A 13,416-nucleotide genomic window follows, 5' to 3' on the forward strand; every position below is an offset into this window, starting at 1 on the left:
TGCTGCAATTTCTTTACATGAGTTCCTCAGTGCGGACACCTCTGAGGTTACATCTTACATCACTTCAGTTTATTACTGGGTATTAAATCAACCAACTGGAATGTCACTGTGTCATTACAATTTGTCAGGCAGCTTCTGTATGACTGGTTGGGGTTTTCCACAAATTGCTAGAACGCCCCCGGTTCCCTGTTTCTGTCTGTATTTCTTTGCCCCGATGGTATTCACCCGGTGTTGGAAATTCATGGTGCTTCAAATCAGTTTAATTTTTTTTTACCTTCTGTAAACTGTTAAGATGGCAAAAATGGGCGAGCTGGTAAACATGTGGACATTGGTTAAAATTAGGCATTGAACTGCTGTCTGTTTACCTGTTTTCTACTGTTTGCACAATTAGACTTCACTTTTTTTTAACTTCATCATTGAAAAACATTTTTTTAAAGAAAGAATGTCCTTTGTCAACATAGTTAAAGCGTTTCTTCAAAATGTCTTACACAAATTAAAGAGCAGTTAGAAAAAAGAGTTTACTGTTTGTTATATAACTGCAGTTGTGAATAGATTATTAACGAAGGAAACACTGATATACAGGTGAAACTTTGGGTCGACAAACGTGAGAGGGATGTGCTGCCTTTGCAGACAGGGTTTTTTTTTTTGAGAGAGAAAATGTCAAGTTTTGTATACTTTTTTAATTAGCCTATACAATTTCTGTGAAACGAGTAATGATGAATGCATCTGTCCTGTGTAGCTACCACTTTGAACCCCCCTGGAATGAACCTCCAAGTTACTGTATTACTAAACATCAGGCACTACAGCTTTCCTTTGCTCTGCTTGCGTATAAGTTATTGTGCCTGATCACTGACATATGGGCAGGTAAATGTACATTATGTTGCCTAGTTTTGTATTTATCAATCTTAGTTTGTGTTTGTGATGATGATGATGATGATGATGATGATGATGTCAGCTGGCTCTCACACAGAGTTATAACTCCTGCCATTATGAAACACTGACACTTACATTGAACTGTACTGTATTGTTTTATGTTGGACATTATAAGTAAAGTTTTGCAGTAGGCGCATCCTGATCCCAATCTTGCACCCATTTACTGGTAAGGCTGGGCGAGATATATATATATATATATAGATCTATATCTATATCTATCTATCTATCTATCTATCTATCTATCTATCTATCTATCTATATATGTCTATATCTATATCTATCTATCTATCTATATCTATATCTATATATATCTATCTATATATATAGATATATATATCTATAGATATATATATATATATATCTATATATCTATATATAGATATATATATAGATATAGATATATGTATAGATAGATAGATAGAAATATATCTATATATATTTATATATATTGATAGATAGATAGATATCAATATATATAGATATATTTAGATATAGATATAGATAGATATCTATATATGTGGATAGATACAGATATATATCAAGATATTGTTGCATGAGACTAGGTGTAGTGTGGGATTTTGGATATCATAATATAGGCTTATTATTATGCAGTTCTTATCTTTACCTGGTTTTAAAGGATCCATCACAGCAAGTTGGTGCAAAGTTTTTACATCTTTCTAGCTGTTCAGTTATTTGTCTCTACCTACTTAGTCATCATATCCACACTACAGATTGTTTATCATATATGTTTATAATATCATCACAATAACGGCATCAAGGTAGCCTATCACCTTTGGTTTTGTCCTTTGCTCAGCCAGAATTCTTATGATACAGAAAAAGAGAAATTTTAAATTCTGAGGTGTAAGAATAATTATCATGAAAAACAGAGATGAAACAACGGGCCTGAAATTCACTGCAACGAAGAACAGTACTGATTAGATAAAAATTGTCAGCGTTTATACTGAATTAAATCACAAGCTCCAATAAATTTAATGCTGGAGTCCAGTAGATGTCGCTATTTCCAACGGCGCCGTGGCGACACCACAGAGGAAGAAACGACGTGACGTAGTTAGGTAATGTAAAATGGCGACTGTGTACTCAAAACACAACTAGAACGAAGCAAGACGTATACACCTTTACTGCTTTTACGAAGGAACCACAAACCAAGCTTTTTTAATTTTTTGGATCTTGATAAGGTAATTAAAACCAGTAATTGATAAAAGTTGTGTATTAGTCCGTGGTTATGATACTTTTACATCTCGTGTTGATGGAAGTTAGCCGACGTTAGCCTCTGTCTCTGACGAGCTGCTTGTAGAAAACGAGCAAGAGAAAGTTATTAAACACGGAATAATTTTTGTTAGACGGTGTTTTATATAAGTGAATATTCGGTCCCGTGTTTTTAATAGCCTGATGTTGTTTTTGTAAATAACAGTGAGCTGCCAGACTCGGTCATGACGGAGGAGGCAGCGACGCAGTCCGGCTCCGAGGGCATCGTGGGCCTGGACGAGCCCAAGAAGATGACCAGGGAGGACTGGAGGAAGAAGAAGGAGCTGGAGGAGCAGAGGAAACTGGGAAATGCTCCAGCTGAGGTGGACGAGGAGGGAAAGTAAGTGTCTTTGTTGTGGATGCTCTTAACTACCTGATGAGGGAGAACGTTTCCTGATGATTTCCCCACCGGTGGGTCGCAAAGCTGGACAGTCACATTACAGACCAGCAGACAAACCCCTGACATCCAAAATGAAGCTGCTGCTGTATTAATCAAACAGTTAGACTTGAATTAAACAATACTCCACCCCCATCCTTCCCACTCCCCTCCGAAAACAAAACAAACACAATAAAAACAGGAGCTGAGGAAAAGCTATCATAAATCTAATCAGTTTGCAATCCTTCCCACTCCCCTCCAAAAACAAAACAAACACAATAAAAACAGGAGCTGAGGAAAAGCTATCATAAATCTAATCAGTTTGCAATGAGGAAACATTAGAAGCAGGTTTAAGACCAACAAGAAATAGATTAAACTGAAAATAGCAAAATACAAAAGTAGGAGTAAAATGAGTATGATTTGAAAAGCAGAAAATAAACAAATAAGTAAGTAAACAAGAACTTAAAACAGTAGATAAAAAGTAAATGAAAGATTAAGAGTGTGTGATAAAATAATGAAATACCTAAAGAGAGGACATGTATAGAAGTGAGTAAAAATGGAGCACCTGGTTATCAAAACAAAACAATCCAAAAAATAAAAGGATACACCAAGAGGTCAAAAAGGCTAAAATGCATGAATTAATAACAAAAATTGAGTTAAAAGCCAAGTCTAAAAGGTAGGTCTTGAGTTCACTTTTGAAGATATCAACATCCTCTGCTGCCCTCAGGTCTTCAAGGAGGCGTTTCCAGAGTCTTGGACCGTAGTAATAAATTCATGCCTCACCGTGGGTTTTTGCTCTCATCTTTACCAGAAGACCTGAGGGTTCATAGGCTAAAAGCAAATCTGGTAAATAGGTAGGACTACAACCATTAAAAGCTTTATAAACCAGAAAAAGGGTCCAGTGCAGAGACTTAAAAATTGGTGTAATGTTTGCTCTCTCTCTGGTCCTCGTCAACACACACAAGTAGCTGAGTTTTGAAGTAACTGGAGTTGAGCTGTATGTATATTTTTTTAGGAGACCAGAACAGTAGAGTGTTCCTATAGTCAATTCTGCAGGGATTAGAGGTGCACATTACTATCTGTGTTGGCTTGAGGCAGAATGGTCACAACAGCATCACTATTCATTTGTGCTTTTCTTCTCTTTTCCAGGGACATTAACCCTCACATCCCACAGTACATTTCATCAGTGCCATGGTACATTGACCCTTCCAAAAGGCCCACCTTAAAGCACCAGAGGCCACAACAAGAAAGACAAAAGCAGTTCTCAGCCATTGGAGAATGGTATAAGAGAGGGGTGCAGGAGGTGAGCATGCCGACAGACACTTAAGCAATCAATTAATTACTCTTATATATAAAAAAAGAATTTAAAAGTAAAATTTTGACTCTCAACAGAAATCGGTCACCACGAAATTCCGTAAGGGTGCTTGTGAGAATTGCGGTGCCTTTACACACAAGAAGAAAGACTGCATGGAGGTATAACAGATAAAATATCTAAACTAATGTCATATCTTTCAAAGTAACTTCCACACAAATACAAATTCGTATGTAAAAAGTTTACTGTATATGTTACTGATACACTTTCACCTCTGACCTTCACCTTTCTTTGTCTCAGAGGCCCAGAAAAGTGGGGGCAAAGTTCACAGGCACAGGCATAGCTCCAGATGAACATTCTCAGGTCACGCTGGCTTTGGACTACGATGGGAAGAGGGATCGCTGGAATGGGTATGACCCTGAAGATCACCAGCGCATTGTGGAGGAGTACGCCAAAGTAGATCTGGTAAGCGATCAAGTGGTACATTCAGGGAGTGTGAGGCAGGTCAAAGCAGTGCCGTGAAAAATGCAGATCTTGGATCTCTTCCAGCCAAACTGCATATAGTGATGTAGGGGTTGAGAACCTAATCCAAACGAACTTCAAGGCAGCACCGAAACTCACATTTTTACGTGTGTAAGGAGAGAAATGTTGACATCTGATAAACAAGCCTCCTGTGAGTCTGTCTGACTTTTATTTACAAGCTCTGGATTGCTTGTAAATAGGGCAGCATGAACCTAAACAGACTGAATATAAATATGCAGCAAAGTAAAGTTTTCCACAGGCTTTGGACCAAAGAAAGCAAGCTAGGATGTGATTTTACCTTCATGGTCAAAACACTTTTAACACAATTATTTCCGTTAGCTGCCTCCTAATTTACTGCATGACTGATTGTGTACATCTCTTCGTCTCTGACAGGCCAAACGGACGTTAAAGGCACATAGGCTCCAGGATGAGTTGGCCTCGGGAAAACTCATGGACCAAACTGTAAGTACGGACTAATACCATTGTACTTAATAATTAACAATATAATTTCAGTGTTTGGGCATAATTTATGTTTCACATTGAGGTTTTAGTGTTAAATTATTATTTTTTTTTTTTTTTTACAAAATCTTAATCATTACGTCATTATATTAAGACAACACACTTATTTTAGTTGTAGATAACTTTAATGGTACATTATATTTATTTCACATTTTCACATTTGCTGTAGTGGCTCACTGCTGCTGAATGAAAACAGGAAATGCTGTAATTTTCTCATCTGGGATGAAGCCAGCCTATTGGGGCTCTTCAAAACTAGAAGTTTGCTTTTGTTGTCAACAACACTTCAGATCAAAAGGCAGGATTAATGGGGGTTTGCCTGTGTGTGTAAGTGTCCTGAAATGCTCTGCATGTTCCCCTCTGTAGAGTTCCTCCTGAAACCAGCAGGAATGAATATTGGCTGACTGTGTCTGCATCAGCTAAGATCTCTGTAATCTTGCCTAGATTTGTGCAGAAGTTTGATCAGTGATTGTAGAATCCTCGACAGACCTTGTCAGGCAGATGAAAATACTTTTTTGGATGTTCTCGTCACCCTGTCTTTCTCTACAGGAGCGTGAACACAATAGCGAAGATGAGGATGAAGATAAATATGCTGATGACATCGACATGCCCGGTCAGAACTTTGACTCCAAGAGACGAATCACTGTCAGGAATCTGCGTATCAGAGAAGACATTGCAAAGGTAAGAGGCACAACACGACTGTGCAGATCTGTTGTCAATGTTGTGGTATTTTACTGCCAGTTTTGCTGCTGTTTAAAAAGCTCAGAGAAGTGAAACTGCTAATAGACCTAGATGTGCAATAATCTGAAGTTTGCTTCTCACGTCTGGTTCTTTTAGTACCTGAGGAATCTGGATCCAAATTCGGCGTACTACGACCCCAAGACCCGAGCTATGAGGGAGAACCCATACTCTAACACCGGCATGAACCCTGATGAGTAAGTTACTGTTATTTTAATTTTTTTCTGATGACTCAGCTTGCCTATTGACTTCAGTTGGAAACAATTTCCCATCTTTTCCACTTGGCAGAGTCGGGTACGCTGGAGACAACTTTGTGCGCTATAGTGGAGACACGATCACCATGGCGCAGACACAGTGTAAGTCCCTGAGAGACTTTCCATCTTTCCTGCTCCTCCACAGGTTTGAACGCTTGCCTCTCCAGATTTGGAATTCAGCTTTTCCTGATGTTTTACAGTTAAAGACTGTCTCTGTTAATACTGTTTACAGTAGCACTATAGGATGTTCTTTGCTGTCATTTTTGGCTGGCCAGTGTTCCATAAAGTACTGCTTGTAAGCAATGAAATACCCATGATCACAGTTAAGAATTTTTGGCATTCATACAATGGTGTCTAATTCATGTATAGTGTCTCAAATTTCATAAAAGTCTAGAGGAAAACACACTTTACTAACTAGTGCCTTGGCGCCCTTATTCACATGGCCGCTAAATTAGATGTATGTGGCCTCAGAAGGGGAAACATTACATGGAATACAGTGAAGCAGATGCGATCAGGGAAACTAAACCAGGGTTTGCAGGAGCAGTAGATAGGGCATGCAACATTCACCTGTGTTCTCCCTTGTAATGATTGTCATTGCATTATGCCCTGTGTGCCAGTGTTTGCCTGGGAGGCCTATGAAAAAGGCTCTGAGGTGCACCTGCAGGCTGACCCCACTAAGCTGGAGCTGCTACACCAGTCCTATAAGGTCAAGAAGGAGGACTTCAAAGAAAAACAGAAGGAGGGCATCTTAGAGAAGGTACGCAGCTGATTTCTGCTCTTCTCCAGTTAAGACAGTTTCCACTGTTTGTCTTTTCAAAATAGCAGCAGGCTGATAAGAATGTGTTGATACTGACTCATCATGGAATCACATTTATTTTCACTTTTGTGTGTGTTGAATTAGTACGGAGGCCAAGAGCATCTGGATGCTCCGCCGCGGGAGTTGCTGTTGGCCCAGACAGAGGACTATGTGGAATACTCTCGCCACGGTGCCGTAATTAAAGGACTTGACAAGGCTGTGGCCCGCTCCAAATATGAGGAAGATGTTCTCATCAACAACCACACAGTAAGAACTTGAACTTGAACTTAAGGACAGCAGAGCAAACAGAGTCCTGTGGGGACTCCTTGCCCCTGTGACAGCCTCGGTTCATTTGTTGATTCTGCTTTGCTTCTCCTGTGTGCAGTGCATTTGGGGGTCATACTGGAGGGACGGCTGCTGGGGATACAAGTGCTGTCATTCCATGGTGAAACAGAGCTACTGTACCGGAGACGCTGGTATTAAAACAGCAGTGAGTAGATTTGTGTTATGTACAAAAGTTCTCCTTGACACACATGATAGATCAGGTTATGTGACCTACTTTTTTGTTTCTTCCTTTTTTCCATTTCCACCCGTAGACCAGCTCAGCTTGTCTGCCATTTGAGGAGGGGCTGGAGGAACCTGAAGAGGAAGAACAGCCAAAGACTCTGCTGGAAGTGAGTAATGTTGGAAAGACTTAAAATCACCTTAGTTAATGATTATAATTGTTTTTTTAACAATGATGCTGAAACGTAACCAAGCCTTTTATTATCATTGTGTGGATTTCATTGTATGTCTCTTTTTGTCCAACGTGTTCATCATTAGATGCATCAAGAGAAGATGAAAGAGAAGAAAAAGAAAAAGAAGAGCAAAAAAAACAAGAAGAAACATGACTCTGATAGCAGTGATTCAGAGGATGAAGAGAAAAAGAAGGAGAAACTGAAGAAGGTAGTGTGGGTGTATGTGTGTGTTAGTTACCTGGCTAACAGTCAGTCAGTCTGAACTTATCTGTATGTATGTTTGGCTTAACTAATAGGTCAAGGGCGATTGATATATTGACTGGCTGATTATCCAACAATATTGGCTTATATGTTTGCCGAAAAGCACTTGAGATAATTTAAAAACTGGTATCATTAAAATGTTTTTCCAGCTGACTATGTTCTTCATAAACATGTTATTGTTCAACTCAAGTCTCCAATAAGGACCTTTATTACCACTGTTGAATTACCAAATTCCTTGCTACAGATGTATCTTTTAATTTGTAAAATATCAGACAAATGTATCATTATCAGAAGTCCTTTTTTGCTCCCAAATATTGGTATTGGCCTCAAATATCAGGCATTGGTGGGACTCTATCGACCTATCTGACCTCCACCTTATGTCTTCGTTATAGGCGCTTGAGGCAGAGGACAAGCGGCTGAGACAGGTGGAGATGATGATGCAGCTAGATGAGAGGAAGAGGCCTTACAACAGCTTGCAGGAGGTGAAGGAGCCCACCGAGGCGGAGATGGAAGCCTTCCGCATGAAGCGCAGCCGGCCAGACGATCCCATGGCCTCCTTCCTGGGACAGTGATCTCTCCTCAGCCCTCACAGCCTCGCTACACTTCCCCCCCAGGCCTGTACCAGAGCGTTTGCTTAACTGAAAATAGTTCGGACTCTGACATCATTAAACTCAGCTTGCTCTTCATGTACAGCTGGGACTCAGTTTGCATACACCTCTTTCTGTCGTTGTGGCCCACTGGCCCGCAGTAGTTTTTCATTGCCATGTGTACATTTTGCTTTTATGTGATCAACTCCCTGAGATTTTTTGAAAAATAGAAAGTTCTATTATGTTCATTTTAGATTTTTGATACATTCAAACATAAAGTTGGAACACCTAACACGTTAATTCCTGTAATTTACCTGCTTTAGGTGGAATAAATGTATTTCATAGCTAAAGGTGTGTTTTTGTCTGTTTTTTGTGTGTGGTATTGAAAAAAGTCTTCACTAGTCTTTAGACTCAAGAAGTTGAAGCAATCTGGAGAGGAACATAAGAGTCGTGCTGTATCTTAAGGCTTGCAGCAGCCTCTCACCTGTCATTTTTTTATTTATTTAATATTTATTTGACAGGGGCGATACATACAACATTGCCACAAAAAAGGGAAAATGTGATGTATATAAGACGTCTAGCTTCAGCTAATTTGCAGTCTTTGTCCCTGGACAGGCTTTTAGAATACAATGAGATATACTGAATACAGAAAAAATAAATAAATAAATGATACAAATGCAGTGAATAATACAATAGATAAATAAACACAATTGCAGTTGTCAATTACAGATAAAAACATGAATTGAATTTGACATTAAACATTAGGAAAGTGCTATTATGTTGACAATGGCTTAGTAGGAAATTAATGTTCACATTTCTGCTGCTGCTTGAGCCAGTGTTTAACTTTCAAACTAAACCTCTTTAGTTCTGTTTGGGATTTAATTTCTGATGGTAAGGGATTCCATAGGTGTGTACTTTGTACTTTTATCATAACCTGCAAGGAGAAGATGTGTGGCTGCATTTGACCCTAGTCATCGTTGAAAAGACATCTACTTCCTTTCAAGTCAGATCCCGATACAGTGTTTTGGCAAACGCTAGCTTCTAATAATGAATCATTTTTAGCAGTGGTGCTCCACTTTAATACTAAATTCAGTTTTGCTTTTTGAAAATTAGTCAAACTGAACACAAATTAGTTAAGAATTAGTTGTTTGTAGCAACATATCACAGAGCGGCCCATCCACTGTATGTGCTCCCTCTGTTGCCAGTTGTCTCAGACGCTTCCCAGAATGATACTGTAACACTGAATTCAAATGGTTCAGGTTGAATGACTGCTAAATGCAAGGCACTTCCTTACCCAGCAGCTGAAACCTTTTCATTGGTCCATCAGTTTTTGGCACTGCGTCACTGTGCTAAGCAGAAACACATCTGCTGCTCCCCACAGTGAAATGTTATCTGCTGCTGCTCAACTCGATATCTGCAGTAATGTTTATTTTGCAGCTGTAACTCGAGAAATTGCTGGGGCTTGGGCTTCAATTCAAAGCTGCTCCGGAAACTTATGCAAAGTGGGCACTATTATGATGGATTGTGGCTCAATATACTGTATATGATTTCACTTTAAGATTCAAGATTTCTTTATTATCATTCTGCATATATACCAAAACAGGTACAAAGTGGAACAAAATTACGTTGCCACTGGTTTCACATAAAAACAGAATTATGCCTTTTATCTTAAGAATATTACATAATATTATATAATGTTACATAATAGCCTATCTTCCAATATACTGCGCTTGTGAACGAGCGATGTCACTGTTTCAGGGGTGTAATACTGTTGCGCTGAGCTGAATTTAATTACATCACTGTGAAAGTATTTGTTGGCCGAGCATGCTTGCTTAAACAGGGCGGATGTTATGGACGCTGTGATTCACTGGGCTGCAGATTTCTTAGCAAATGGTCTGTGAAGAATGCCATCTCACACGAATATTCAAGAATCATGTTGGAAAGTTTGTGTGCTGCCCTGTAGAAAAAGGAGCTGGATTGTGTTGAAAAATGCCCATGGGTCATAAATTCTCAGCTGGTAAGTTCCTTGCTCTTTTCCATATCTGCTATGTCTTCTTTATGGGAACATGCTGTGGGCCGCATTCTTTGCATGAATTCAACGCATGCATAATTCAAAGTGTCATGTCTTATTTAACAGTCATTGTGTGAGACAAATTACATAGTAACTCAGTTGTCTATAGTGTACATACATACACAGACATAAGATCACATATTTTTGTTGCATTTTGGTCTGGGCCAGACAAGAATGCATGCACAGCACCACACACCCTTTAAATCGCATTCACTCTTGCATTTCTTAATGTATTTTGTTAAAACACATTTGAATCATTGTGGTTGTGGCTGCTCCATATGAGCCAAAGCAATGCTGGAAATAAGTAAATATATTTAATAAAGCTACTGTAATTAAGCAGCTGTTCTGTCTATAGCTTTTTTGTTGTTATTTTTAAGTCATTCATTTCACTTTAGCTTGAAGTATGTTTTTGCCAAACTATTTTACACAGCCACATTTTAAATCCCATCCATTACAGAGTGGGAATTTTGTCTCTCTCTGTAACAGAAGCAGACAAATGTAAACTGGCCCATTGAGGAATGGTGAATGGTCATTCAACAAAGATAAGACCCATCTGGTTTTACTTTGTGCACTTCATTGTGTAACTTCTAATCACACAAAAAAGTGCACATCTACAAATTAAAAGCATGTACTGTAGTTTCAGCCCTGCGCTCTGCCTTTTAGAAATGCATGGCAATCATCACACTGAACGGTTTTCCTCTGAGTACACTTTAAGTGAGCCACTTTTTACTGTGCAGTAGATCTTTACACCTGAAAGTTTCCCTCTACTGAAGCAAACCTTCAGCAATGTAACAGAACACTTGACCAGGATGTTTTAATACTCCACACCTGGCCAGCCCCAAAGCTTCGCAAACAATTCATGACACATTTCCTTCTCCTTTCTTTAACTCCACAGCCACCATCATGCTCCAGATATGCGTGACATTCTGTTTCCTGTCAGCTGTCTTCCCCCAGTCAACATATTCCCCGTTCAAGAAAGGTCGCAACATCACCGTCCACTCCTCCCAGCTGGTCTGCAGTCTGCCAGGTCCACAGGGGCCTGCGGGGAACCCCGGAGCCCCTGGATCAACAGGGACCATGGGGCCCATGGGTGCCCCGGGGCAGGATGGCCTTGATGGGAAGGATGGGGACAAGGGAGTAAAGGGCGAGAGAGGTGAGTCTCTTTTGTTGTATTGCTTAAGCATTTTAACCCTAAGCATCTTACTCTGTTACCACTATTTAGAGGTAACTGTGAAGCACAAATACAGATTGTTATCATTGTTTTAATTTTACAAACTATGATGCTAGACTGTTATGATTTTTTATTTGGATATATGTGAAAATGTGGTTGCAAAGTTTAATTTTAGTCTACTACACTACAGACTATATCTAATGTCATTCTGATATCATTTTGTGGTCAGGTGAGCCGGGGAGGCCTGGGAATCAGGGGAAACCGGGTGTCAAAGGTCGTGAGGGTGTGATTGGTAAAGCCGGACCTCGGGGACTGAAGGGCCTTCGGGGGCCACCAGGAGTGACTGGAACAAGAGGACAAAAGGGTGACGTGGGTGACAGGGGTGAGGAGGGAGCTCCAGGAGGCTGTAACTGTGGCAAGGCAGCCCGCTCAGCCTTCTCTGTGGCGGTGACCCAGAGCTACCCTAAAGAGCGTCTGCCCATCCGCTTCAGCCGCATCCTGCTGAATGAGGGGAACCACTACAACGCCAGCAGCGGGAAGTTTGTTTGCGCCATCCCCGGCGTCTATTACTTCACCTATGATATAACACTAGCCAATAAGCACCTGGCCATCGGACTGGTCCACAACGGCCAGTACAAGATCAAGACATTCGATGCGAACACGGGGAACCACGACGTGGCGTCTGGTTCCACTGTTCTGCACCTGCAGCGTGCAGACCAGGTCTGGCTGCAGATCTTCTACTCGGAGCAGAACGGGCTGTTCTTCGACCCGTTCTGGACGGACAGCACCTTCACTGGCTTCCTTATCTTCGCTGACCAGGACTACCTAGACAAGGCTGACGAGAAAGCTAATGCTGGAGCTGATAGCTAATACCTACATCCAGATTTATGTTTGTTTTTGTTTTCATAAATGACTTTCTTGTGTACAGGACATGAATCAGTTATGAAATTGAAATGTATATTGCAGTATATATATATTTTTTATACACATACAGCATTGCACATGTATAGCTTCACCCAACATCAGAGGCCTCTACACTGTAATTGCAGTGTGTTTCAAGTTCTGACACCAGGTGGCACACAAGGAAATGAAAGAGCTCATCAGCCTCTGTGGAGCAGCTTTACAAAGCTGTAATACTGAGGAACAATGTGCTGTGGCTGCAGTGGCCTTCACACTGGTGTAACTCTGTTTTGTTTTCTCTCTCAACATTACAGCTTTGTTAGTAAAGCAGCAACTGAATTATCATCATCATGCACACTGGAGGGGCTGCAAGGTTGTGCAACAGATGTTTTGTTTGTTTGTTTAATCCATTGTACTAGTTGATTTACAACCATTTTCTGTGATGTGGACTTTTCTCTATTATTGCTGAAATTGAACTGAGATAAAACAAATAATTTTAATATGAATTGTGAGGTACACATTTCCGGGAAAGGGAGGATACGAATGAGTTTACGTTTTGGTGCTATAAATTAAATAAAACGAAGTAATTGGTTTGCTGGTGAACATATGAAATTGTTTGTTTATTTGTTAATCGTTTATTCTGATATTTTACCAGCACTGTTCAACATAGTCATTACTTTTACTCTTTCTAATGCACCAGTTAGAGTATTAATTAATAAAACATATTCATTAGAGCATAAGCATGTGTGTACCCCAGGAAGAGTAGCTGTTACCTTGTTAGTCACTAATGAGGATCCAAATAAATAAAAAAATAAATGATAGATAAATAAATAATAAGTAGAGCAGTAGTTCCAAAGCGAGGTGCCACCAGGACACGGGGTCGGGAGGACAAATAGATTCACTATTAATTTACTCCCTAGAATTTAGCACAAGAGAGCAGATACTGAGTTGTATTTAACCACAAACATTTTCTCAG

The 13,416-nt window shown here is 39.9% G+C and overlaps 2 protein-coding genes across 2 annotated transcripts; both read left to right on the plus strand.

Annotated features, from left to right (window-relative positions):
* The first annotated feature begins 1,969 nt into the window (after nt 1–1,969).
* On the plus strand, nt 1,970–8,648 carry slu7 (SLU7 homolog, splicing factor). Its single transcript, XM_030062477.1, has 15 exons — nt 1,970–2,129; nt 2,366–2,539; nt 3,725–3,878; nt 3,968–4,048; nt 4,188–4,352; nt 4,803–4,871; nt 5,475–5,606; nt 5,763–5,860; nt 5,952–6,019; nt 6,535–6,674; nt 6,819–6,980; nt 7,099–7,203; nt 7,310–7,387; nt 7,536–7,658; nt 8,104–8,648. Exons 2-15 carry the CDS (start codon nt 2,385–2,387, stop codon nt 8,281–8,283), a joined length of 1,710 nt encoding a protein of 569 aa, XP_029918337.1. The 5' UTR covers nt 1,970–2,129; nt 2,366–2,384; the 3' UTR covers nt 8,284–8,648.
* A 1,503-nt stretch (nt 8,649–10,151) lies between these two features.
* Nucleotides 10,152–12,633, plus strand: c1qtnf2 (C1q and TNF related 2). Its single transcript, XM_030062478.1, has 3 exons — nt 10,152–10,315; nt 11,265–11,522; nt 11,770–12,633. Exons 1-3 carry the CDS (start codon nt 10,288–10,290, stop codon nt 12,408–12,410), a joined length of 927 nt encoding a protein of 308 aa, XP_029918338.1. The 5' UTR covers nt 10,152–10,287; the 3' UTR covers nt 12,411–12,633.
* The last annotated feature ends 783 nt before the right edge of the window (nt 12,634–13,416 follow it).

The sequence above is a fragment of the Myripristis murdjan genome, chromosome 10, assembly GCF_902150065.1.
Source record: "Myripristis murdjan chromosome 10, fMyrMur1.1, whole genome shotgun sequence".
Classification (NCBI taxonomy): domain Eukaryota; kingdom Metazoa; phylum Chordata; class Actinopteri; order Holocentriformes; family Holocentridae; genus Myripristis; species Myripristis murdjan.